Here is a 26,005-nt window from a genome sequence, read left to right as displayed (position 1 = left end):
GTCTTTGAGCCTTGGGTAACTCTCTGCAACTTATCTGCTGTGGGTTGAGGACAGGAAGGAAGGGAATAAGCATGTTTTAAGAGCATACTATGTACCAGGGACAAAGCAAAGTGCTTTACAAATATAATTGCATTTGATCCATACAATAACCCTGGGAAATAAGTACTATATTATTCTCCATTTTACAGTTGAAGAATCTGAGGAAGAAAGCTTAAGTGACTTGCTCAAGGTCATACAGTTTGTGTGTGAAGCTGGATTTGAACTCAGAGCCACACCTAGCTGCTTCTCCTCTATTCAGTTACAGGTGGCTTTTCTCACTGAGAAACTGTTGAAGAGAGATGGGAGAGTTGGTTCAAAATGTGAATGAACTCACTTAGACCTTCTCTGTAACCAGTGGGAGCTTTATTGATGCAAAAGCAGTGGGCCTGAGATTTAGCAAGGAGCTAAACAAAGGCAGTGATATAGGAAAAGGGTCAAACTTATATAGGATGATGTTAGAGTTTCCTTATGGGGATTGGAGATCTAGGATAAGTCTTGCAAGATAAAGAAGTCTTGCAAGATAGACACAGGATACAGACTATGAATGACATAAGATAAGAGAGATAAGGAAATCCCATTCTGTAGGATGGGGAAGGGACAAGGAATTTTATGGTCCTCCCAGGATAAGGGGAAGTTTTATGGTGAGGGGAGATTTAAGAGCACCTTCAGGTTAGAAAATAAACCAAGGTCTTCACAAAGTCAATCCTTAATATTATTTTTAACTCTTAGGGCACTGTTTTTATCCACATCGAAACTCTTCTATGTATTGTTATTAATAGCACTTCTGATAACTATGTCAAATAGAAGTGAAGGCATTGGTCAGCCTTGTTTTCCCTCTGAACTTACTGGGAAAACTATTAGTGTTTGCTATTACAAATAATGCTAGCTCTTCTTTTAGATAAATACTTTGGATCCTGTTAAAGTAAAGGACTTTCATTCCTGTCATTTTTTAGTGTCTATGACATAAATGAGACCTCTATTTTGTCAAGGGTTTTCTCATATGATTTTTAATAACTCATTATTAATACAATTTATTATGTTTGTCTAATGTCAAGCCATCTTTTAGTTCCAAGTATACCTGCAGAAAAGGCCAATTAATTGAATGGGTAATGTTTTTAAAACCTAGAAAATCAATAAGTTGATAATCCCGAAACCTAGCATTACAACAGGGAAAGACAGCACATATATGGGAGTGGTGGTTAGAGAGGAATGTTTTGGTCTGGGAAACCACAGAGATGACGAGCAGAGTCACAGAGCATTTGATTGACATAACCTCTCCAGGGATGGCAGTGTTGATTTGTTTTCTCTAGAGCTAGTTGTAAAGGGAGGGAGAAGGTGAAGATGACCTGGAAAAGGCAACGCAAGGGCCTTAGTCAGGCTATAGAGAAAAGGCCATGATGGCTCACCTATCAGAAGGCCAGAGGGATGGGGTGGTTTGGTAGAGTTCCAGATAGGAAAAGGAGTCAAGTCCAGTGGAGTCAACAAGCCCTCATAAACACTTAGTCTGTGCCAGGCACTGTGCTAAGCACTGGGAACCCAAATACAAGCAAAAAGAAAGGTAATTCCTGCAGTGAAGGAATTTGCATTCTAAGGGGGAGGGGGATTGGAAGGGAGGACACCCACAAGAGAGCGGAAAACCACTTATTTGTTTCTATCATTTGTTCTTTGACACAGTCATGTTAAGATAATATCATTTAGTTTATATTTAAGTCTCTGTTCATTACTTACTTCATCAACTATAATTTTTATTGTATTATAATTTCTCAATAATGTTTTTAGTATTTCTACCTTTTTACATTCATATATCCTTTAAATTCTCATCAGATGGTCAAAAATTTTTAAAGTACCTTATAATGTAGAGAAATAAGTATTCTCCTTAATAATTCAATTCGATAACCACCAAAAGTCTATTACATCTAGTTTTGCTAGTATTTTCCTTAGATTCTTAATATCTTTCCTATACATCTTTCTGATAGATTTCTATAAGTATGAAAGAGTGATGCTGAAATTTTCAACAATTTAGTATCTTGGTGTCTAGGTTTTTTTACGATTGCCAGCTTATCTTTTAAATACTTAGAGGTTATGCCATTCAATAACTACATATTTAATGCTGATATTGTTTCATTAGGGACAACGTGGCTCCTTGGGTAAAGAGTCTGCTTTAGAAGCAGGCAGATTTGGGCTCAAGTCTTACCTGTGGCATATATGACCCTGAGAAAATCACAACCTCTCAGTGCTGGTGCAAGCAACTCTCTAAGACTAAGTTGCAGGGAAGGTACCAGTTTGCATAGGTAAAAGGAGTTTTTTCATCTGGGAGCTTTCCTTATCATTGGTCCCTATGTCTATATCAATTGTTTCATCATCTATAGCATTCAAATGAGATCAAAGGAGATAATATTTGTCAAGGGCTTAGTACATGCTAGGCACTCCACAAGGGCATATTTCCTTCCTACCTTAAGATTATGGAAGATTTTACACAAAACGTTTAGAATTATCTAGAATCACAAAGCTAACAAAAGAATTGAATTAATCAAAAGAAAATCAAATACAATTTAGTTATTACATTTAACCTTCCAGGATGCATTGATAAAAACCAGTAAATAGGCAAAACAATTGAAAGAAAGACTAGTACCATGGCACAAAGAGCTACGATCCCAAATTGTCAGGAGAATCAAATGTCAGATATGGCTAAACTTGACAAAACTGCCATCATCTGATCAGGTGCTTTGGCACACCGGTGCTTAGCGGTCAGAGACAATTTGCAGGCTGTGATTTCTCAAATTCAGTCAACATCACGGATTCCATCTTTTTTTCTGTCACCTTCTAATTTTTGAGGTATTAAATAAAACCAGTTGCTTATGAGAGGAAATTCTGAGCTAATGTTTGTGTCAAAAACAGGAAAGTTTTTTATGACAAGTTAACATAAAGAAAGATTTAAAACTTTTCTCTAGTTCTTAGTCCCCCACATAAAATACAATCAATAGTGAAATAGAAAAAATATGTGGGTGCTTATGCAGGTAGAAATGGAAACAGAAGAGAAATTGAACAAATGAAAAATTACTTAGTAGATGCTTGAAATCCTGCATTGTCCCTAAAATAATTTTCACTTTAATTCAAATCAATATAGCTAGTAGTTCTTAAGAACCTACTATGGACAAAAAATACAATGTGAGGAGACAGGTACTCATAGGTTTAAAAAAGTGCATGTGTACACAAACACACACAGAGTCCCTATCTGGAGGAGCTGGTGTTCTCTTAGGGACACATGACATTTACATAGATAAGAAATGATGCAAATTTAAAGGGAAGAGGAGAGCAATCACCATTCTGGGAGGGGGTTCCTTCTGGCAGCCCACTGAATTGCAACTAGAAGGAAGCTAAGGATTCATTTAAATCACGGTCCTTTACTCTGCCTTTTCTTTATGTAAACCAGGTTCATTATTAGAGGTTAGTTTGCATGTCTACCTTGGGAAATTATGAGACACCTCAGGCTCTTCTATAAACCATATTTGCATATGCATCCTTTTTGTCCTAGGGGGTAAGAAAGAATTACCAAGTCCTTTAGATGTTGGAATTTGTACATGGAAATAGGTTGTATATTCCAACTTCCTGGTACAACACTGGAAAAAGACCCCAAATCCCTGGGCTTGGGTCTTGCCTTGGGGAAAAGCAGAGAAGAACTGATGGAAGAGTTAGGCACTATTACTGCCCTGTGGACCGTAGCACACCAATAAGGAGTTTTCTTGGCTAAGATAAGGGAGTGCTTTGCCATTTCCTTCTCCAGGGCATTAAGGCAAACAGAAGTGAAGAGACTTGCCCAGGGTCACACAGCTAGTAAGTGTCTGAGGTCACATTTGAACTTAGGTTTTCCTGACTCCAGGCCCAGTGCTCTATCCACTGAGCCACCTAGCTGCCCCTAAGTGCTATCACCCTTTGTAGCTTATTTCTCAAAGGTAAATTAATGTTTTGCGTTTTCCTCAAAGGATGTGATCCTTTTCAGTGCTCCAAGTACCAATAGGCACATGTCAAATAAAATCACTGCTGATGTGAAATCTTCATTTTCCTATGTTTTTTTGTCTATAAATTCAGTGAAATACAAGGATTCATTACTTTTGATAAGCAGTTTGTTGTTTTCTGTGTTGAAGAGCACAGTGCTGGGGGGTGGGGTGGGGAGGGAAGGGGAAACAAAGTTTATATAAAGTATTCCGAATGAGCACAAATGAAATAATCTATATGAAGTGTTTGGCAAACTTTATACTGCTGTGTAAATGTTGGCTGTTATGTAAATGTTGGCAAGGAGGAATATTATGAGTTCATGACTGCAAGTCACAAAAATAGGATTTCGTGGTCATCACTAATATTTATCAACAACAGGGTTTAGTTGCTTTAGTTACAGAATGTATGGCCTTCATAGTCAAGGCTGAAATGGAGAGAAGTTCCCTTTTTTTGTTCTCCAAACACTTTGCCAAGAACTTGTAGGAAGAGTTAAATTCTGAAGCACTTGGCTAGTTTAAACAGCCCTTAGGAACAGGCACTGGCAGCTCAAAGCTGAGCTAGGGGCTGGACCACTAGGCCCTGCTTTGCTGGCAAGTGCATGGCTACTGGGGACAGTCTGGGAGTTATAAAAAACCCAGCTACACAGTTAGTGGAGTCTTGATCCCACACATGAAGTTTCAAAGGAATTTTAACCATAGAGCTTTCCTCTCACAGCATCATTTTTGTTATGTGCCTCACTGGCTATAATATTTCAATTTTTTTCTTGCTGTTGACAATTCTGCACACCTCTTGAGTTGTTAATTCTGAATCGCTGTTCAATATTTGAAATATAAAATCATCAGTTCTAGGGTTTGGTGGATCTAGGTTTGCATCAGGATTAATGATGATCGTTTTGAATGAACAGACAAATTTTATAACCAAAATGGAAGGGGGCACCGGGAGAGTCTTTAGCAAAAACAAATAATATAAAAAAGCATCAAAATTTCAATGTCATCTTGTCCTTGCTATTCAGATCGATTGGGAGATGCAGCCTGTTGATTTGGGCTCTGTATATAGTCTAGGGCCAGACTATATATGAAGCCCGTTTGGATTCAGTCAAAGGGCAACACTTGAAGACCTAGAGGGTCACATGTGGCCTCCAGGCTGCAGGTTCCCCACCCCTGGGGGCTTCTGGATACTTTCACTGACATTTCATTTTAAAAATACTAATTTACTAATAATCCCAAATACTCTGAAAGTTGTAATACAGGTATCCCCAAAGTCTTAATGCACTCTAAAATTATTAAATCTTTAAAATGCACTAAGACTTTGAGGATACTTGTATGTAGGTTTATACAATTTATTACATGTTCTTGGGGAAAAAAATTAGTGGTGAGAGCCCAGATCTGTGATTCTTCAGTGGCAGGAAGTCCCAGAACAGAAAATCCCTTCACAAAGGCTATTGCAAATTGGTAATACATCAATAAAGTGTAGTCTTAGAAGGTTGCCTGGGACAAAATAGATTAAGTGACTTGCCCATGATTAGGGAGCAAGTCAGGGAAAGTTCTTGAAAGCAGGTCTTTCTGATTCCAAGACTAGCCTTCTACTCATGATTCCAGGTAGCCTTTCCTTCCTGGAAATAAGTACAAATCAAATACATAAATACAAATCCAATCGCATTTTCAATTCAATTCAAGTCAAATAACGATTTATTAAGCACCTTACTATGTCCAAGCCCCTGGGCGCAGTGTTGAGGATTCAAAGACAAAAATGAAACTAACCCTCTACTCAAGGAACATACATTCTTCTGTGGGGAAAACATTTAAAATACATTAGGGTAGCTTGCCATTTAAAAAGTAGATCCTTAACCTGGGGTTCATGAACTTATTTTTTTTTTTTTTTGTATTTTGATAACTGTGTTTTAATATAATAGGTTTCCTTGGTAATCCTATATATTTTGTTTTTTGCATTAAAAGACACGATTCTGAGAATTTGTAAGTTTCACCAGACTGCCAAAGGGGGTGCATGACATAAAAAAGCTAACGCCCTGATTTAAAGGAATTTTATGGTAAATCTTTTTTTCTTTTTTAACTGAATAATCATTTCTACATGGTTAATAAGTTTGTGCTATGGTATGTGGACTTTTCTTAATTGGGGAAATGCCTTTCTAGGCTACCAAACATACAGACTAAGTCATGTCTTTTGGAAACCATTTTTCATATAATCCTATTTTCAAACAATTATTCAATGACCAGTTATCACTAAAACTAAAGAAAGGATTTTAAACTCAGTATGCTTTTGTAGAAAGAGCAATGGTCTGAAACTCAAGAGACCTACGTTCCAGTTCCTTCTGTGCCATTATCCAACCATTTAACCTTGGGCTAGTCTTCTCTCTTGCTGCCATCTGTTCACCTTCAACCGCTATGAAGCCCATCATCTCATGCTCATCTATTCAGCTCATTTAGCTCTTGGTCTCAGGGCTATTTCACTTTGACACCATCATCCATTTTCTCATTCCAGTCTCTGACAAAGAAGCTACCCTTCCTTTTTCAAGACTAACCATTCTACATGTATCTTTGATCCCATGCCCTACCACCTTCTAGAGCAGATTTCCTCCATAATTATCCACTTTCCCTCTAACCTTCAATCTCTCCTTATCTAATGATTCCTTTCTTGCTACCCAAACCCTTTCAAGTTTCTCCAATGCTTTAAAAACATTCACTAGACTGTACCAGTCTCTCCGACTTTCCCACATCTCTCTTCCCTTTCTCATGCTCTTAGAAAAAAAATCTATGATCATTGCCTCTACTTGCTCTTTCAATTATTTCTTAACCCTTTGTAGTCAATTAAGTCATTCAACTAAAACTGTTCTCTACAAAGTTATCGGTGATCTTCTGATTGAGAAATTTGATAACCTTTCTTCAATTTCCATCGTTTTTAACCTGTCTTCAGAATTTAACACTGATGGCTACCTTCTTCTCCTGGATTCTCTTTCCTCTCTGGGTTTTCATGACACTGCTTTCTGTTGGTGTTCCTCTTATCTATATGATTGCTCCTTCTCAGTTTCATTTGAGATATTATCATCCATCTCACATACCCCAAATATGGGTATAACCCAACCCTCTATCCTGGGCCCTCTTTTCTCTATATCATCTCTCAAGTGACCTCACCAGCTTACATGATTTTAATTATCCTCTATGCTAAGGACTCCCAGAACTATATATACAGTCTCAGTCTCTCTTCTGACAGCTAGTCCTGCATGAATATGGCCTTGTATGCATCTTATATTTAATATTATCTTTCCTCCAAAGCTCAGTCTTTCAGGCTTCCCAATTTTTGCCCAGGGTCCTGTCATCCTTCCAGTTACTCAGGTTTGGAATCCCAGGATCATCTTCAACTCCTCATTCTCACTCACCCACATATATAATATTGCCAAATCTTGTCATTTCTACCTCCATAACAACCCTCACATCCATATCCTTCTCTCTGCTCACATGATTACCACCTTATTTCTTGGCACACAGTAACTACTTAGTAGTGTTCATTCATTCATTTATTTATATCCTTTTCGCTGTTAGAAATAACAACACAAAAGAATGGCAGCACCAGTTCCAGGATGCCTTGCTCATGACATCAACAACATTAACTGTGGAAATGAAAGGGCCAAGAGAGAAGGGATTATTTACTGACATTTGCAAAGTGAAAACTAAGTGGAAGGCTTCACTATTCCAAAAGAAAGCTGCTCAGGAAGTCACTTCTCATAATATTATTTAGTTTATCCCAGGGTAGCTGAATTTCTAAGGGATGGGGTCACAGAGGTTTTCTCAGGGCATATAAAAGTCTGAACATCAATTTCTCACTTTCTCAGATGCAATGCCATAATTTTTACAGGTAAATTAATATTATCAAGGAGTACTATGCCCACTTGATACAAAAACGGCTCTCCATAACACTCTTATTTGGTGAAAGTCTGAGAAAGAGATGTAGGCACCTTTCATTGGGGTGAGTAACACACTCTAGTAAAAGAAATGTACATATACATATTTTCACATATGCATACATAAATATTCATATACATATATAAATATTTACATATTGTGTTCTCATGTAAAGCTAGTGTCATATAGTATAAAATTTGCTACCAAGTACAAGGTATTAAACACCCAGGGGAATATAATTTGCTTCAAATTTGAAATGTTGACCAAGAAGTAAAAATAAATAACTGAATTTTTCCTTCTTCTTGATAAATGAGACAATGAGTACCTCATTTTGTAAATACTTTAGCAGTGTTATGTGCCCTGGAGCCATTCAATAAATATTTGAGAGGTTTCAATTATTTTTACATTCACAGTGTCATAATATTCAGTGTTCGTGGGCAAAGTTTCTATTTTTATGGATCAAAGGTTAATTGGATCACAGCAGTTTACAAGTAAAAATGAAACAAAGAATTTTGGGATATTTTATATAGGATATTGGTGCTCAAAGACACCACATGCTTTTAGAGTGGCTGAGTTTTGGGGGAGTACACTCAGTTTAGTTTTCTATCTGTACTGAGTTATAATCCAGAAGCATTGTGCAAACAGATCAATAAGGGATGACGAGCACCTCAGAAGGAGGTGGCAATATTCCCTTTACAACAATGAGCCAAGCTTAGCAAAACAGCTAAAGAAATAAGAAACTCTGACTACTTTCTACAAGAAGAACACTACCGAGTGGAAAAAGGTCAGTCATTTAATGAAATCTGCAGCGCCTTCCAAGTAATCTCCTAGGGAAGACAATTCATTTTAATTTTGATATATAAGGTCTTGGATAAACAATAATATCCAGGCAATGCTTATATGAAGTTCTGACCCCAAAGTTCTGGCACCTAAATTTGTCACTTGCTTGCATGGGCTCAGGACCCTTAAGCACTCAGCCAAGGTACTCTTTGCCTATCCCTGTTCAAGATAAAGAAATTGAAAACCTGAGGCTTAGATTTCTAGCCTCTGAATTGGTAGTAAAATAGATTCATTTCCTCTAAAGCTATGCAAAATGACCAAATGACGTAATCCTTGATTGCAGCTTGATAGCTGAAAGAACAGTTTTTCCCAACCAATCAACTTTTGCCCTCTAGGGACCAGATACCATTTTGGAAGTGACAGAAGGCCATTAATTTAATTTGCTAAGCAAACTGCCTTTGAAGGACCAAAAGCACTCAGGCATACCTTGGGGAGAATGCTTTTCTTTTCTTCCAACACTTGTAGATCTTCCTCTTCGATGCTCGCCGCTAGTCGGACGGCTTTCACCTTCAACTAAAGTGTAGTATTTCAAGGTTCCAGGTTCCACAAATAAGCCAGTTGGCCTACCATCTCTCCTTACAGGTCTGACGTCAGCAGATCTTCCAGCATCAGGTTCGCTGAAGTCTTCATAAGATATTCTTGGTATGTCATCCCTAAAGCACATATTGAAGTATTTGTTTAAACTTCTGTCAGTGAAAGGGCATCTATGCAGTTGTAAACCTTCTGGAGAGCTAAGAAAAACAATGTCTTAGACATTCTTTAGATGTTAGAAACCTTGTTATGATAGAGTGATGTCTTAACTCAAATTCACAACGGAAATTGATAAAATCATGGTAAGGAAGCCTATCATTTCCTTTTCAAAACTCAGATCCTAACAATTTGGCCCAAATCCTGACAGTTGCCCTGAAAATGAAACTGTTTACATAGGTAATAGAACAGTAACAACATTATTTCTTTCAATTATTATTCTTCCTAAATGACAAGATGAAATGTTGATTTGAAAATGTACTCATGAGAAACTACAACAATTTCAGTCTTACATCATGAAACTACTAGCTTCCAATTAATTTCTGATGTAATGATTATAGCATATCTCTGACTACTGGCATATGTATACATACGTGTATATATCTATATATATCTATATCTCTCTATGTCTATAGAGATACATATGCAGTTTCTTTTGTTGTTAAAGTCTAGGAAATTTGGGGTAACAAGGTGGGTCAGGGAGAGGGTAATCAGGAGCATTTTTACTGTTTTGTTTCAGATCAGAAGTCCAATAGTGATCAATGAGAATGTGAGAACTGTCTGTGTTTAGAACTGCTAAGCTTTTCAACAGCTCTTGGAAAGAAGAGCTGCTCAGCTATGCTACTTATGAGGCTCCCCATCAGATCGAGGAGTAAAAGAAAGGATGCAATGGATTTCAATAACCTACCTATAAACTAAGCAACCAAACCTAGGAGCATAGACTTTGCATCTTCCCTTATTTCACTTCTTATTGGCCAGGAAAATCACATATGGTTGATCAGTCATAGCATTTCCTTGCCCCAAATCACTGGTCTAGCTTGATGTACTATCAAGCATTGGGTGATTAGGTGTCATGGAAATATCAGGGGAGAAGAGGATCTAAGTGAATTGTCCCTATAATCTAATCTACGTAAAGTTTTCTTTAAGAAGACCAACTTTTGTTTTGCTTGACTATACACATTTGTAACTGGCTTTGTTTTTCTGTCTTTTTTAATAGTGGGGAGAAGGAGTGAGGAAGAAGTCAGAGGTGGGAGAGAAAGAGAATTCAGATCGAAAAATAAAAGAAAATTGAATGAAAAAATTAATAAAATTCTAAAAAATGAAGACTCAACCTCCAATGAGGTTTACCTTGGTCTATGTTGTCCAGGCAGAGGTGAATGAAAGAATCTCTCCTCTTCCACTTGGGTATGTTGATCCACAGTCATGGTGCTAACAGATTCTGTGGGCCTGCTTACCCCTGTTGCACCTAAACCCTGCAAGGCAAAAAATAAAACATGAGTCAAACTGTTATGAAATAGTTGTGTTTCACAAAGCATGCTAATCTTTTCCTAAAGGAAAATGCCCTTCCACTGGCTATACCAATTTTTAAAGTTGTGCTAGTGGCAACATCTCCTCTCAATTTCAGAAGCAATGATCACACACCAGACAGAATTGTTGTCAGGGTTTCATGTCAATAAGAGAGAGCAGTAAGAGGGCATAACAAGGGCTATTTAATTAGGAAGCAATAGGGCCATCTTGGTATTTAATATTTTTTAATGATTTGGTTGCAGTACTGAATAGCCCTGCTATTTAAATTCATGCATAACTCCAAGTTAGGAATGGCTAGGCTCTTGGAAGAAAGAATTTGAATTCCATATAACTTTAACAAATCAGGTAATTACTGAGAAATAACTGGAATATAGTTCAATAATCCTAAATACATGATGTCACAGTTGGAATAAAAACAACATAACCTGAGAGCAGAAAACCAAGAAAACAGCTGGTCACATACTAAGCCTTCTCAAAGTAAAAAAATCTACCTTAGTTATATGGCCATTTTTGAACATACAGAAAACAACCTAGAAATTCATGGAGACATTTTCAGATAAAAAAAATAAATCAATTAAAGTGATTAGAAGCTTCCCCTCCCACAAGATCTATTCTCCAAATGGAAAAAAAGGTTCTGGGGTTGCAGAGGATCTGTAAAATTCTGACATTTCTATAGTATTTTAAATTTTGAAAAGAACTTTATATGTAGTATCTTACTGTTATCTGTCTTTATTGAAAATAGGTACACAGGGCAGATCCTGAATATTCTTGTCAGTAAAGTCAGCAAGGAGTGAACTTCTAGGGGAATAGAACCATAGAATTCCATCAAAAAAAAAGGCCTGCAATCCTGCCTCCCTTAACCGAGTCTGTTTGGAGGTGCTTCACTACTCCATTTCTGATGACTGTGGTTCAAATTCAGAAGTAGCAGCCACTAAAATCATACATAATCTTTGCAGATTGCATACTGACTTAGAAAACCATATAATATAATTATTATTATTATCTATGTCCCATTGTATTTTTATTTATTTTGCTAAACATTTACTAATTTTACATTTTAATCTGGATCAGGTCCCACTCAGGAGTGTGGCATACTGCCAGGTGGCTGGAGTGTTTGACATGTCCGTCCTCAGGTTCTCCAGTGTTAGACACCTAAAGTTATTGCAAACTCCACAAACCCAGAAAGACTATTTTGGACAAGATTTGTGGTATCATAACTGGAATTTCAGCAGGGTCAACATTTCAAGTGAAAGTTTCCAGTCATGGTTAAGTAAAGGCAGGAAGGCTACCTCCCTTTATTAATTATTAGCTTAATTAATGACCTCATAAACTCATGCCAAGTTACAGAATGCTGAATAATTTTGTCAGTGATGTCCGAATTCTTTAATTAAAACAGTAAAAGAGGTATGGTCAATAAGATAGGCTTTGGAGGACAGAGAAGCTGTCTGGTGGCCTGTGCTGTAATAGGCCAAGGAAGTTTTGAGCCACTGCTTCCTGAAAGAATCATTTAGATCTGGGGTCCACAAACTTGGTTTTTAAAATATTTTGAATACTTATATTTCAATATAGTTGTTTTGCTTTGTCATTTTCTGAATTTTGCTTCATGTATTTCCATAGGCTTCAGTAGACTGACTATCCAATGGATCTAGAACACAAATGAGGTGAAGAATCCTTGGCCTAGATCAACATTTACAGAGTTGACCTTTGAAAGTAATAATGACTTCTGAAAAATAAATCACTATCAGCACAGTCTTCCTTCTCTCAGATATATATTATGGATAATGAAATGTCTCTCTTGTCACCGTGAGGAAGCATCCTGACACTTCATTTGACATTCTAAAGTCCATGTTTCTAGCATTCCTTTGGCTTTTTACCCCCTCAAAAGCACTAGAAGGACATAATGCCTTAATTATTTGTTTTTTCAAGGATCATTTTCAAAATCTAGTATATTTTTAATCAAATGATAATTTCAGTTTTAAATGAATATTTATTCATTTATTTGATTACCCCATGTGTTTGATACATTTCATTACATTCTTAGTTTTAGTTTCCATCTATCAGAGAGATCAGTGTCTTTCACTTAGCCAAAAATAAGATATTAAGGTGTACTAAAGTTCATAAAGGTTAAAAAAATACATAGGAGTTCGAATTACCATCCTCTTGCCTCTTTCTGCTATAATGGCTATGACTAATTCCCTTGTATGGAAATGAAAATTTCCAGGTCTTAAAGGAGTGAGCCATAATCATAGTAAATAGCTGTTTCCATCCTGAGTCATAGTAGGACTTCTCCATTGTTATTTAAGGTATTTATTATGTTGCCTAATCTTCATATTTTAAAGTGGCTTTTTATCCCTTGTCTCCCATTTATGCATCAAATGGTTTTTTATTGGTTTCAGAACATATTCATTAAAGGTAAATGCTTTGTGTGATATTCATTAGTGGTTATATTTAATGAAAGCAGCTCTTTATTTCAGGTTTCTTCCAATCTTTGTACTTAATAACACATTTTACACTTGAAAAGCACATTTCTAAATATTTGTCAACATTCTTTTTTTTTTTCCTTCTTCAGGCCTGTAATTGTAGTATGGCTTTTGTTTTTACTTGACATTCTTCCTAATGCTTCATCACTAATGTTAGAATTGCTCAGGAAACAAGGCTTCTTTAAGTGTTAGGAGGGGCCTTTCCCAGCAAGCATGGGGAGAGGGCATCCAGATTTATTTCCGCATACTTAAATTTCACTGGAATGCTCGGTCAGATTCACAAAGCAGACAGAAATGCTCTAAGAGGTTTAACATGCCATTGTCTCAATAATACTCCAATTAAGTAACTTTAAACTCAGTGCCACCTTGGTATTTCACTGATATCTCAAACTTAACATGCTCCAAAGTGAACTCCTTGTTCTGCTTCATCCCTCTTCCCTAAATTAGCTCCTCCTTCTTACTTCCCAATTTCAGGTCCTAAGGGTACTTCAAATCCTTCCCGTCACCCAGGCTAGAAACTTAACATTATCTTTGTCTCTTCTCTGGCTCTTTCTATTCCACTAAACAAATCACTTCCTAATTCTGCTGATTCTACTTCTGTTCCCTTCTACATCTGCTCTAACCACCCCAGCTTCAGTCTTCCTTCTGTCTTAGCTAAACTGTTGCAAAAGCCTACTCACTTCCAATCTCTCCCTTCTTTAATAGAGCCAATGTGAAGCTGCCATTTAAACCTTCCTGAAATAGAGTTCACCTATTCAAAGATATAGAGTAGTTTCCACTTTCTAACGAATTAAGTCTAAATCTTTTCTCTGGTACTGAACTCCCTTCATGTTCTGGCCCAATCCACCTTTTCAAACGTTTCCCCTTTCTAGCTCTCCCCACAAACACCCACAACCCATGTGGCTTGGACCATCTAGCGTCCCTGGAACATGCTGAACAATTTATCATCTAGATACCTTTGTTCAAGCATCCTCCAAGTCACTCATATTCCCCTTCTAACATCTAGATGAACTGTCACCTCCTTTGGGAAGCTTTTCCTGGGTCCTGCAGAGGACAAGATCTATCTGTCTCTGAACCACCCACCTTTACAATTCAGGCCTATCTTCTGGCATTTCAGGTGAACTACTTTGTATTGGAGTTATTTGAGTGTTGCCTTGATTGTTTTTGCTGCCATGAAGGCAGGAATGGAATCTGTATTTATCTTACATGAAGGAGACATTCATTAAATATTTGTTGAATTACTGAATTGTCAGAAGTGATGTTTAGGCTGAGTCCAAAACTATTGGAAGTGGTCAGTTATAATCATAATTTAGATTTTCATTTTAAACATACTAATAATAGCAAAAAGGGCCTAGTTATGATGATGTTGTAAACTCTAATTTTATCATTTTTATGTTCTTAGACCAATATTTAGTTACATTTTAAGATCTTTTCTGTCTACAGACATAGAGAGAGAAACACTTTTTCTAAGGTGATATTAAGGGAGGAGAAAAGTGAAAACAGTCCATTGATCTTCATAATCCCTATAGCCTTGTAATTGTACTGATGTTACTCAATGCAAACTCTAGTAGCATTCCTGCCAAGAAATCAGTTGGCTTAAAATCTAATTTGAAAGCAGGCAAAAAGTTAATATAGTTGAGGAGTTGAATGCATTTAAAAGTCTCTACTTGTGTCACAAATGTGTGACTGATCCTTTTGTTTCAGAGCTAAGGCTATGCAATGTAACCCAAGTGTTAAATAGTATAATCCAGCTGCTACCATGAAATGAAGAGGCCATATGGTGTAAGAGAACAGACAGTGAATTTGGAATCTGGAGACCTGGATCTTCCACCCATTCCTCAATCATGTGACCTTGGACAAGGCACTTCCCTGTTGGGAGTCTCACTTCCAGTTGTAAGGTAAGTGTGCAGGTGGGCTGTGGGGACAGGCAGGACATTTCCAAGGTCACTTTTAGTTCTCAGATTCTGTCACCAGACCCCAGAAATGTTTCTGAAGCTTTTGACCACTTTAAGGACTATGTAACAAGTATGATTATTCTTTAAGATCACAGAAGTAAAATGTTCAAAATAGTAATTGAAATAAATGATTGATTCAATGCCCATATTTAAGGTATAGCCTTAGCAGAGAATCAAAATCAATCAATCAGAAAATAAATAGCAGACATGGAAGACAAGTCAAGAAATTAATTCTTGAAAAGAACTTTGGAATTTTAACCAATAGTAAGGTTAGAATAGAAATCAGTTCTATTTAGGCTATAGCCAGAAATTAGGCCAATTTCTTGATATAGTGAAAACTATTAGAACATTGATTAATTAGGGTCACGTTTGCAAAAATCCTTGTTTGTACTACTGACTGCTCCTTAGCTTATTTTATTACTTTCTTTTAAGGAAGAGAAATGTAGTTGTCTTTCACAAGTGTGTGTGAATTTCCTAACTACCACCATGCCCCCCAACCCTTCCTTTCCCATGAGTGTGACTTTCATAGACTGACAGTTCTCCAGAAATCTATTCTCAGGGAGTTTCTGGTCTTATAGCTAATAAATGATTATGAAACTCTAATAAATTAATTTGAAAATGCTTCTTCTCTGGTTGGGTATTGGCCTCAAGGACTCTCTTTAGTCAAGATGCAATTTCACCCTTAGAAAACCCTGTTTCTAGGCCCATACATCTTTTGAGCCTTCAAGTATTCGAGGCATTGCAAGGTCCCCACATGTGCAGGCAGACAGTGCACAAATAAATCTCTTGACTGGATGAGCTTTCTAAATGCCTGAACCATGGGCTTACACGTGCCTTCATTTTCAGTCAGGCTTTTGCCTGACGTGGTAGGTTATGCTAGATGCTTAGTGCATTTCTTAGTAAACATTATCTGGGTAATTCATGGAAAAGTGAAATGTTTTGATAATTCAAAGACATGACAACACATTGTTTGACAAATGTTCAAAGGGATATACTGTTTGTTTAAATGTCTACTAATTTTCTTTGCCCAGTCATTTGTTTCTTCCACTGACTTTTTTTATTAAATGTTTTATTTTATTTCTCAATTACCAAGGATTTCCTACTGCTATCTACCTTGGAACACTTATGACTTAGTTACTTGAGCACTGCTGTAATGATAGCTAGAATTGTTTTTAGAGCTCTGAGGTTTACAAATCATTTCACATATGCTAGTTCATATGATCCTCACAGCACTGAGAATTAGGTGTTATATACTATTCCCATTTTACAGAAGAGGAAACTGAGGTTGAGAAAGATTAAGTGGCTGAACTATAAGTCTAGCACTCTATGCATGATGCCACCTCCCTGTCTACGCCATTGACCTACTGTAATTTAAAAACAGGCACTAGAGGGCTTGCTGTTGAAGAACTTTTGTATTTGGACTGTTAGTACAGTTAATACAGATAGTACAGCTAGTTACTGGAAAGGTTAAGAAAGGGTGAGATTATGAAGCACTTTAAATGCCAAATACAGCATTGAATATTTGATCCTGGATGTGATAAGGAGTCACAAGAATTAGAGAAGACAAGAATGAGGTCAAAGATGCAGTGTTGAGGTCCATATGAGAAAGGGTTCAATAAGTTAGGAAGCTTACCAACTGTCTAGACTATGGTGTGCAGTTGGCTGGAGAGGCCCTAAGGGCAGTGAGTTAGTGGGGGGCAGGGGATAGTGTAGGCATTTTATGTGTGTGTGTGTGTGTGTGTGTGTGTGTGTACACATCATTTTTTTTCAGTCATGTCTGAGTCTTCATGACCCCATTTGGGGTTTTCTTTGCAAAGATACTGGAGTGGTTTGCCATTTCCTTCCCCAGCTCATTTTACAGATGAGGAAACTGAGGCAAACAGGGTTAAGTAAATTGTTGAGGGTTACATAGTGTCTGAGACCAGATCTGAACTCAGGAAAATGAGTCTTCCTGACTCTGGGTCTGGCACTCTACCTACTGGGATACTCAGCTGCCTCTATGTCACTATGCATAGATAATGAACTGGGGCCAAAACTAAAAAGAAGGTAGAAAGGAAACTTGAGTGCCATTAGAAAACAGCTTTGTCCTTTTGATGACTCCAATCTTTTCCCTGAAATATTTTTTCTTACAAAAATATTATTCTGTTTATGCTTTATTGGTACAAATCAGAGACCCAAGTCTCTGAAGAATTAAAGTTGAAGTTCACCCAGAGATCAATAAAAAACTTATGACTGGAGAATGACCAGGCTGCAATATGACCAAGAATTGTGCAAGAGAAGTGGCATAGATATACTAAAAATCATCTTAGGGTCATAGATTTAGAGCTGGACAGGACTGAGGCCACTGAGTCCAGTGCTTTCATTTTTGAGGTAAGGATACACAAAAGTGGAGTGAATTGTCCAGAAACATATTTAATAAGCACCTGAAGTGGGGTTTGAACTCAGGTTTTCAAGGTTCCAAGTCTAGCACTCTACTACATCATACCAAGGTGGGAAAGTTATGTAGTTAGAACAAAAGCAAACTAACGGACAGCCTGTGTCACTATCTTAGAAATGTCAACTGATTTAGAGAAAGGCCCCCAGCAGACTGAATGGACCGCCTCTGGAAGATTTCCAGGATGAGGAGGCATGGATTGATTGAGACATACATTCTGGAAGGGATCACAGATACATCAAAATATTGAAGTAAATTTGAAATCTCTTTAAATATCTAATTTTGCTAATAAACATTCAGGACACTCTAATATCTAAGCTAAAATTAAGCAGATTTATATTAATACATAAACAACTAAATAAAATCTTCCTAACAGACAGAAACCCATGAGACATCTATAAACCTATTAATATGCGACATTAAAATGTCAGCATCACATTTTTGCCTTGGAGTATTTTCCAGCCCAGGACAATTACAATATTACAGGTATCAACCATTTAGTAAAAAGGAATCTCTCTGAAGGTTGATGTGGCTAAGAAAATACTGCTAATTGGGCAGTTGGATTGGCTGAATATCCTCCAGTGCTTCATGTTATTTCATGGAAAAGGATTTGTGTGGTCAAAGGAAGCACTATGGAACAGTCCCTGTTGCTGCGTGCCTGACCAGGCAGATAATGGACTCTGTTATGAGTTATACTGTCCATGTCAACGCAGAAGGCGATAAATGAGGCTGTGATCATTTATCTGGCTCAGGCACCAGGAGCAAAATGCGGACTGATGTGGTTAGGAAGGACCGTGGAATTTGAAACAAAAAGAAAAAAAAATGTTTTTAAGTTCATAGGAAAAGGTTTCACTTGAAAAGAGGATGTCAGTTTGGAAATGGGAACCAACCGTGACCCAGAAGGGGAGGTGCTGGCTGTGTATTTGGATGCTCTATTTTCTGCAGAAAGGATTATGTGGTTAGAAAATTAAATTCCTCCTCTTCTACCACTGCACATAAAAGTAAATAGACTGACATGATTGACAAGCTTTCTAATTAAGAGATAATGACAACAGAGTAGAACATGGTTACAGGATAATAGTCTCCTGCTGTTAACGTAAAAAGTGAAGCAAAGCTGAGGGATTTATGGGAAAAGGATGTTAAGCTAAGGCAAAACACTGGCTTTCCAGCATGGCCCATTGGCTTTGCTTATAATGACTTATTGTAATGTTGCAGGTAACTTTTAATATGTTGCTTCTGAATGGATTTTATAATTATTTTCACTGTTAGCATCAGAGACATAACCTTTTGGTTTCCTAAAGTAAACTTCTTTCTTTTTTTGATAATGAGGTAGTTAATGAAAAGCAAATGAATATTATATGGCATCACTCTATTGTTTTAAGTTAAGGAACAGACCAATTATTTTCTTTTACAACAGACATTCTTCCCACATTCATCCAGTGGTGGTCTATGGGAAAGTTGGGAAGCTGACACTTTGGAGGGGGAGGAGAAAATGTTAGGAGTGAGCAGTAGTGGCCACAGCATTTAGCTAATAAGCACCTAAGTATCACTGGAGGGTTCTTTTTTTTTTTTTGTCCTCTTTGGTGGTGATGGCCACACTTTGCCTCTACCATAAATGAATGTATCTCACTGTGATGTGTTTATAAGAGTTCATCTTTATTTTGCCCTCTCTTAATAAAGGCTTTTATTTATTACTGTATAGGGAAGGCCTCAAACTATTCAGTCATTTGTTACTTGCTCAGCAAACAACAAACATTTATTCATTGTTTACTCTGTGAAGAAAATCGTGCTTGCAAGTGGGAATATGCTATAATATTGACATATTACTTGCCAAACACAACATGCTATAATATTGACATATTACTTGCTAAACACAACATGCTCAATTTTTATAATAGAAGAGCAAGTTAAAAATTCAACAATTATAGCTTTTTTTATATCTATTGTTAAGACTATTCATTTGTTAGTATCATTAATTCCTTATGGTATATTTGGAGGTATCAGCGCCTGAAAACATGAGCTTGATTCATTGTAATAAAATATAAGACTTGACTAAATTAAAATAATTTTCATTGGCCCCTAACAAATAAAGCAGAACCACTCATTGAAATCAAATAAATAATTCAGCTTGATAATCAAATTGAAAACAATAACAATTCATGAATTTTCAAATTGTTCATTCCCACCTGTGTTAGGATCTTTTTCATTACACACATCATGTAATATTTCTGATAAGACTGACTTGAAGCATAACATAAAGATAATGTATTTTAACCTTTAATATATTCCCCTGATTTGTAAAGCATGTATACCTACTATTGTAATTTATTTTTGTCATCTCTCTGCTTCTGTACCTTTCAAATGCTTTCTCATAAACCTGTTTTTAAAAATATTAATAGATTTTTCTTCTAGATCATTACTTCATTTCGAAATGCAGATATCCCCCATGCCCTACCCAGTGAGCTGTCTCCATTAAAAAGAATAAAAAAGAGCAAAAAAGTAGGTCAGCAATCTTTCATATCGTCGTTAGGAGTTTACAATTCTTCTGAGAACTATTTTTTCAAATCTTTTGATCACTTATCCACTGGGGAATGGCTTTTAGTCATATATTTATGTTCCTTACCTATACATCTTGGATATTAGACCTTTATAAGAGATATCTGATACAAAGATTCCCTCCCCCCGCCACCCCCAACCAATAGCTTCCCTTCGCTTTGTTCATGAAAGAAATTCATTTCAATTTTATATAATTGAAATCATTCTATCTTTGTGATCATCTCTACCCTTCATTCAGTTAAGAATTCTCTTTCTAGTCAATAATTATGAAAGTTACCTGATCTAGTTCTCTAGGAATTATTATTCAAATCTACCTTTGAACAATAAATGTATGAAGATAAATTTTTAAAAATATTAAAATATAGATCTCAAAAGGCAAACTTGGAACACTGAGAACAAAGGGTCTGGAGTTGCATGGGTAAGGGGGCTAAAGATAGAACATGGTTAACTAAACATGCCTTGTTTAAGGGCAAAAGAATATGATACACTAAGAACAAGGAAAAATTCAAAATATTATTTATAGGAGGTCAATTTGGCTAAAACACGGTCTTCTAGGAAAATTGAAAAAGAATAATATATAAACAAGACAATAGGTTTGAAAAGTATAAAATGACTTGTAACTAAGGAGGGATGAAAAAATTACCTAAAAAATAAAGCAAGAGAAGGTCCTACATGTACAAAAATATTTCTAGCAGCTCTTGATAGTTGTAAAAAACTGGAAATCAAGGGGATGCCAATCAATTGGGGAATGGCTGAATAAATTTTGGTATATGAATGTAATGGAATACTACTGTGGTATAAGAAATGTTGAACAGGAAGACGTCAGAGAGGCCTAGAAAGACTTATATGATCTGATGCTGAGTAAAGTCAGCAGAACCAGGAGAGCATTGTACACAGTAACAGCCACAGCGTGTGAGGACTGTTTCTGATAGACTAAGCCCTTCTCAGCAATGCAAGGACCTAGAACATTCCCAAAGGACTCTTGATACAAAATGTCTTCCACATCCAGAGAAAGAACTATGGAATTGGAATGCAGAATGAAGCAGACACTTTTTGCTTATAAGTTTTGTTTTGTTTTGTGTTTTTCTCATGGTTTCTCCCATTCGTTTTAATTCTTCTATGCAACGACTAATGTGAAAATGTGCTTAATAAGAATGTATGTGTAGAACCCATATAAGATTGCATGCCATCTCAGGGAGGGAGGGAGAGAAAATTTAAGACTTATGGAAGTGATTGTTGAAAACTGAAAACAAATAAATAAATTAAATAAAAAAATCAAAACAAAAACAAAGCAAGAAAAATAAAAGGGAATAGAAAAAGAATAGAAATCCAGTAATATAATATGAGAGTAGGGGAAAAAAAACAATATATAGCCTTGATCTCCTATGGTCCTTTCAAGCTCTGAAATTCAGCTTTAAGATCAGTTCTAACATAGACTATATTATTCCAGAAAAGCTCTGAGCTGCCTCCCCGCTATGATGGTTGCCTACCATCTCAATTCAACTTTAGACCTCAAACACAGCACGGACATGAAAGTTCATACAAGGCCTTATTAAGTCACCAATTACTTCCTTGAGCTTGATGGCTTTAAATAAAGTAAACTTGAAGAAATCTACCTTAAAAGTGTTCAAGGAACTACTTGAAGAAATCTCACAGCTCCTTATGATATTTAAGATTCATGGACCGGTGAGATTCCAAATGACTGGAAAAATGCAAATCTGATATCAATATTTAAAATTTAATCACGGCATTGCAGCAAAATAAAAGTTGCAGATCCAGGCCCCTAGTAGAGGCCCCGTTTATGCATAGTTTTTAAGGCAATTTAGTACACACTTGATCATCTATTCCATCCAGCCCCTAGGTTATTTATTGTTATGAACAGCACTTTGTTTGAGGCCATGTCACAATCAGCATTTTTATTACTGGATTAATGTCTGAAATGAACACAATTACTTACCATGTCTAATACTAATAAGCTAAAAACTAAAAGTATTTAAGTCTGAAATGATATGAAAACTACCTGTTATTCTCAGCAATAAAATTACTATTTTTCCAGTACTTAGCTTTGTCAACTTGGATATTGAGAAGATATTAATAGACCATTAAATATGGGGGTTATTGTGAGGTAAGATAATGCTTCAGGGAATTCATATATATGTAGATATGAATACCTTAGCACTATTAAGCTAGCATAAATAAAAAGATGTGAAGAATGGGCAATACTTCTCAAGACCTGATTTCTTTCATTGGATTCCCAAAATTCACCAAAGATTTTCCCAAACTTACCTATGTTAACATAAACTCACAGGCATAATTTCATATGATATAAAGAAAATATTTCAATGTTTAGGCTATTTCTTCGTTAATGGTGGGTAAACAGTGAACAAAGCAGTATTCACTCATCTTGCCTGATAACAAGTTTCATCTAAATTTAAATGAGTTTCTTTTATTTCAGTCTGTAAGAGCTACTTCCTCATTAGTGATTGTGGCTACCACCAATCAAAGAGACTATTAATGGGTTGTGTTATATCTGATAGACTGTGGCTTCCTGTCTACTGTGGGTCAAAACTTGGACCTTGAAACATGACAGCTTCATAGCAGAACCTCAGTTTAACAGGATTGGTTAAGCAGGCAAATACTTCGCTAATTTTAGCATTAGAAAGGTATGTTCTGGTTTTTAAAGGCTGGATTTTCTGAAAATCAATACATGTAGTTAGTCATTATTCAAGAGCACAAACACACATTTGAAAAATTCAAGGATATGACTTACAGGGTGTTTGCAGATAAGGGTACAGTAATAATGCAGCTGGTGGGCAAAATAATTTGCTCACAAACTTTTGTTTCCACAATAATTTTCCTCAAATCATGAGTGGGAATCATTTAGATATGGAAGTCACAAGTAGCAAATGAGTAGGTAATCCTATTCATAATGACCTACAGTCACATTTGGAAATACAGAAAAGTTTAAATAGATGTTTTGCTTAACATCTAATTAACATTAGCAATGTACATCACCTTCATTCAGCGCTGAATAAAAAATGTTACTGAACCAGCTTTAAGATGCTCCCTAAAAACACGGAGTCACACAAAAAGTTTCTATTCAAAATTAATAAACACTTAGCACTGACTTTCACTGACTTTAATATTTCTAGGTAAGATTAACTTTTTACTCTATCTACGCTTCAGTTAAGAATGGGAGAAATAAAAATGGAAGATGTCAATTCACTTGCCCAGGTCTACTCCTACTGTCTTAATTTTCCTTTCAAAAGGATCAACAACCTACATGTCCAGAAAGGATGAGCACTACACAAGATACAAATGAAGGAAGGTAGTGGGCACGCTCTCCATGGAAAATGTAGGCCAGCAGGAAGTAGCCTGAGGGATGACAACAGGCCCCTGGGGTGGTAGATACAACTTTAATCTCAAAGGATCCTCATGAACTCTTCCAATTTTAGCCTTACAAGTCAGCTCAAAATTAACCTCTTTAGGATGAAGCCCTCAATTAACTACCCTATTTCAATCACTTGTTGACTTTGCCCATCATCATAGGTATTTTTGTGCATTAATTTGTACTTGCTGGCCTCATACTGTAAATGCTTTATGCTTTTTATGTGTGTGTATCTTCTACCTTTCCACTGAAAAGAAAAAAGACTAAAGGTATTGAATTATATTTCTTTCATGTCCCTCAGAAAAAAAGGGGCTCAACATGTTGTTGACTGACAGCTAACTAATCAATCAAAAACTAATTATTGAACATCTGTTCAAGAGCCTTGTGCTTAGAGCTACAGGAGACACAAAGAGGAACAAGGTCACTGTTTCTCCCCTCTAGGTGCTTAAAATCTAGTTGGAGAACAGTTCTGCTTTCATGTGACTTTGACTGCACAGTGCTTTCCTGGCTCTGTGCTTTCATAAGTATGGATAGTCCTTCATACCTTTCATAACTCATCTATGCCCATCTCTCAGTCCTCCCCAGTGGGTACACCCGGGTGATGCTGACTTTCCTCAGGTTCTCTTGCCCTTGTCTGAGTACCAGTGGGACATGAAGGCTCTCACTTTTCCCCTTATTCAGTCCTAAATCTCTACACATACTGCAGATATACTCAGTCTTGTTGTCAACGTGAAGAATATCAATTCTGCCAAATAAAATTCCAGCTTGTCATTTGCTTAAGCTGAAGCCCTGTGTACCTACGTTTTGTCTCTACCTTTTATATTCTCACAAAGTGTTCCCTGACTCCTTTAGCTATTATGACACTCCTCCATGAAATACTCCTTGAGCATTCTGCATACTCTGTCTTTTATTCCTGCTTTTCCCTACCTATACGGTCATCCCCGCCCCAGTAGAATGTAAGCTCTTTGGGTGAAGGCACAGTTTGATCTTTGTCTTTTTTATCTACACAAAAGGTGCTTAATAAATGCTTACTGAATTGAATTTTAATTAAATAGTGATTCCTACTCATTGGGGCATGCTTTTTTTTTCACTGTAGCAATAACTCTGTGACCTCAGTCATCTGGATGCTCCCATTGATGGTACATATTGCAACTTTTCTATGGCTCCTCATTCTGTGGGACTCTAGTTCATGAATTCCCATAAATTATTCACAGAAGATACATTCAACATGATGGAGGCCTTTCTCTTGTTCTCTTGACCTTAAATGGCTACCAGTGGAATATTCCAGTTGTCTAACAATTATCCCTTGTTAAAAAGATGGGTCTTTCTTTTTTTTGAGACTTTTAAAGAATCTAGCTGTTTCTCAAAGATAATCCAGTCTGTTCTCCTCTTCCTGTTTGGTTCTGGGATCAACTCAGCATTCATGTTCAAGATATATGGACTAAATGGAATAACTATATTTTGGCCAATAGGCACTCTTTATCGACTTGGGTTTCCCTGCATGGACTGATAGGCTGTACACTTATGAGAGATGGTGGGTCTCATTTAGGAGGCTCTGAAATGTTCCAAGGCTTGATACATTCAGCACAATGTCATCCACAAACAGGATCAACAGGAAGACTAGGCCTAATGTTAGTTATATGTCAGTTTTGTATGACTACAACCTTACCATGATACTTTTGAAATATTTGAGAACAGTATATAAAGAATTTTTAAAAATTCATTGTTTGGCTACTATTACACAAACTAGGAGGGCAGCTAGGTAGTGTTGCCGTGGATAGAGCACCAGGCCTGGGGTCAGGAAGATCTGAGTTCAAATCTGGCCTCAGACACTTACTAGCTATGTGACCTTGGGCAGGTCACTTAACCCTATTTGCCTCAGTTTCCTCATCAGTAAAAATGAGCTGGAGAATGAAATGGTAAACTACTCCAGTATCTTTGCCAAAAAACTCCAAATAGGGTCACAAAGAGTTAGACATGGCTGAAATGACTGAACAACAATAACAACATATAGAAACTATCAAGAAGCTTACAACTATATTGGAAGGGAGTAAGACCTTCTTACAGCACCGGTAAATGAGATGATGGCATTCCTAAGGCAGAAATGGGGGATTGGAGATTCTTCAGTCAGCGAGTGGTTTTTATTTTTGAAGAAGTAAAGATGGTATCCTCAAAAGAAAGAATTAGCACTCATGCATTGCCTTATGAGGTAGGAATCCCAAATTCCAAATGGATATTTGGAATATTTTCCAGATTTGCTGAATAATGGGTCTTATTTGCTGTTCTAATGGGTTTGGTGAATTATTAATACACTAAATTTAAATTCTTATATGGGTTTATAAAAA

At 36.7% G+C, this 26,005-nt stretch overlaps 1 protein-coding gene across 1 annotated transcript in view; it reads right to left on the bottom strand.

Moving 5' to 3' along the window:
- LOC140515231 (connector enhancer of kinase suppressor of ras 2-like) overlaps window positions 1-26,005 on the bottom strand; it is a 570,766-nt gene that overhangs the window by 189,891 nt on the left and 354,870 nt on the right. Inside the window, exons 9-10 of the mRNA XM_072625828.1 lie at window positions 10,668-10,792; window positions 9,219-9,445 (exon numbers count right to left, since the gene is read on the bottom strand). Coding sequence (XP_072481929.1) covers window positions 9,219-9,445; window positions 10,668-10,792 — 352 coding nt within the window. The remainder of the gene's footprint in view (window positions 1-9,218; window positions 9,446-10,667; window positions 10,793-26,005) is intronic.

This window comes from Notamacropus eugenii, chromosome X (assembly GCF_028372415.1).
Source record: "Notamacropus eugenii isolate mMacEug1 chromosome X, mMacEug1.pri_v2, whole genome shotgun sequence".
Classification (NCBI taxonomy): domain Eukaryota; kingdom Metazoa; phylum Chordata; class Mammalia; order Diprotodontia; family Macropodidae; genus Notamacropus; species Notamacropus eugenii.
Note: the sequence above shows the minus strand (reverse complement) of the source record. Positions and strands in the feature narration are given on the sequence as shown.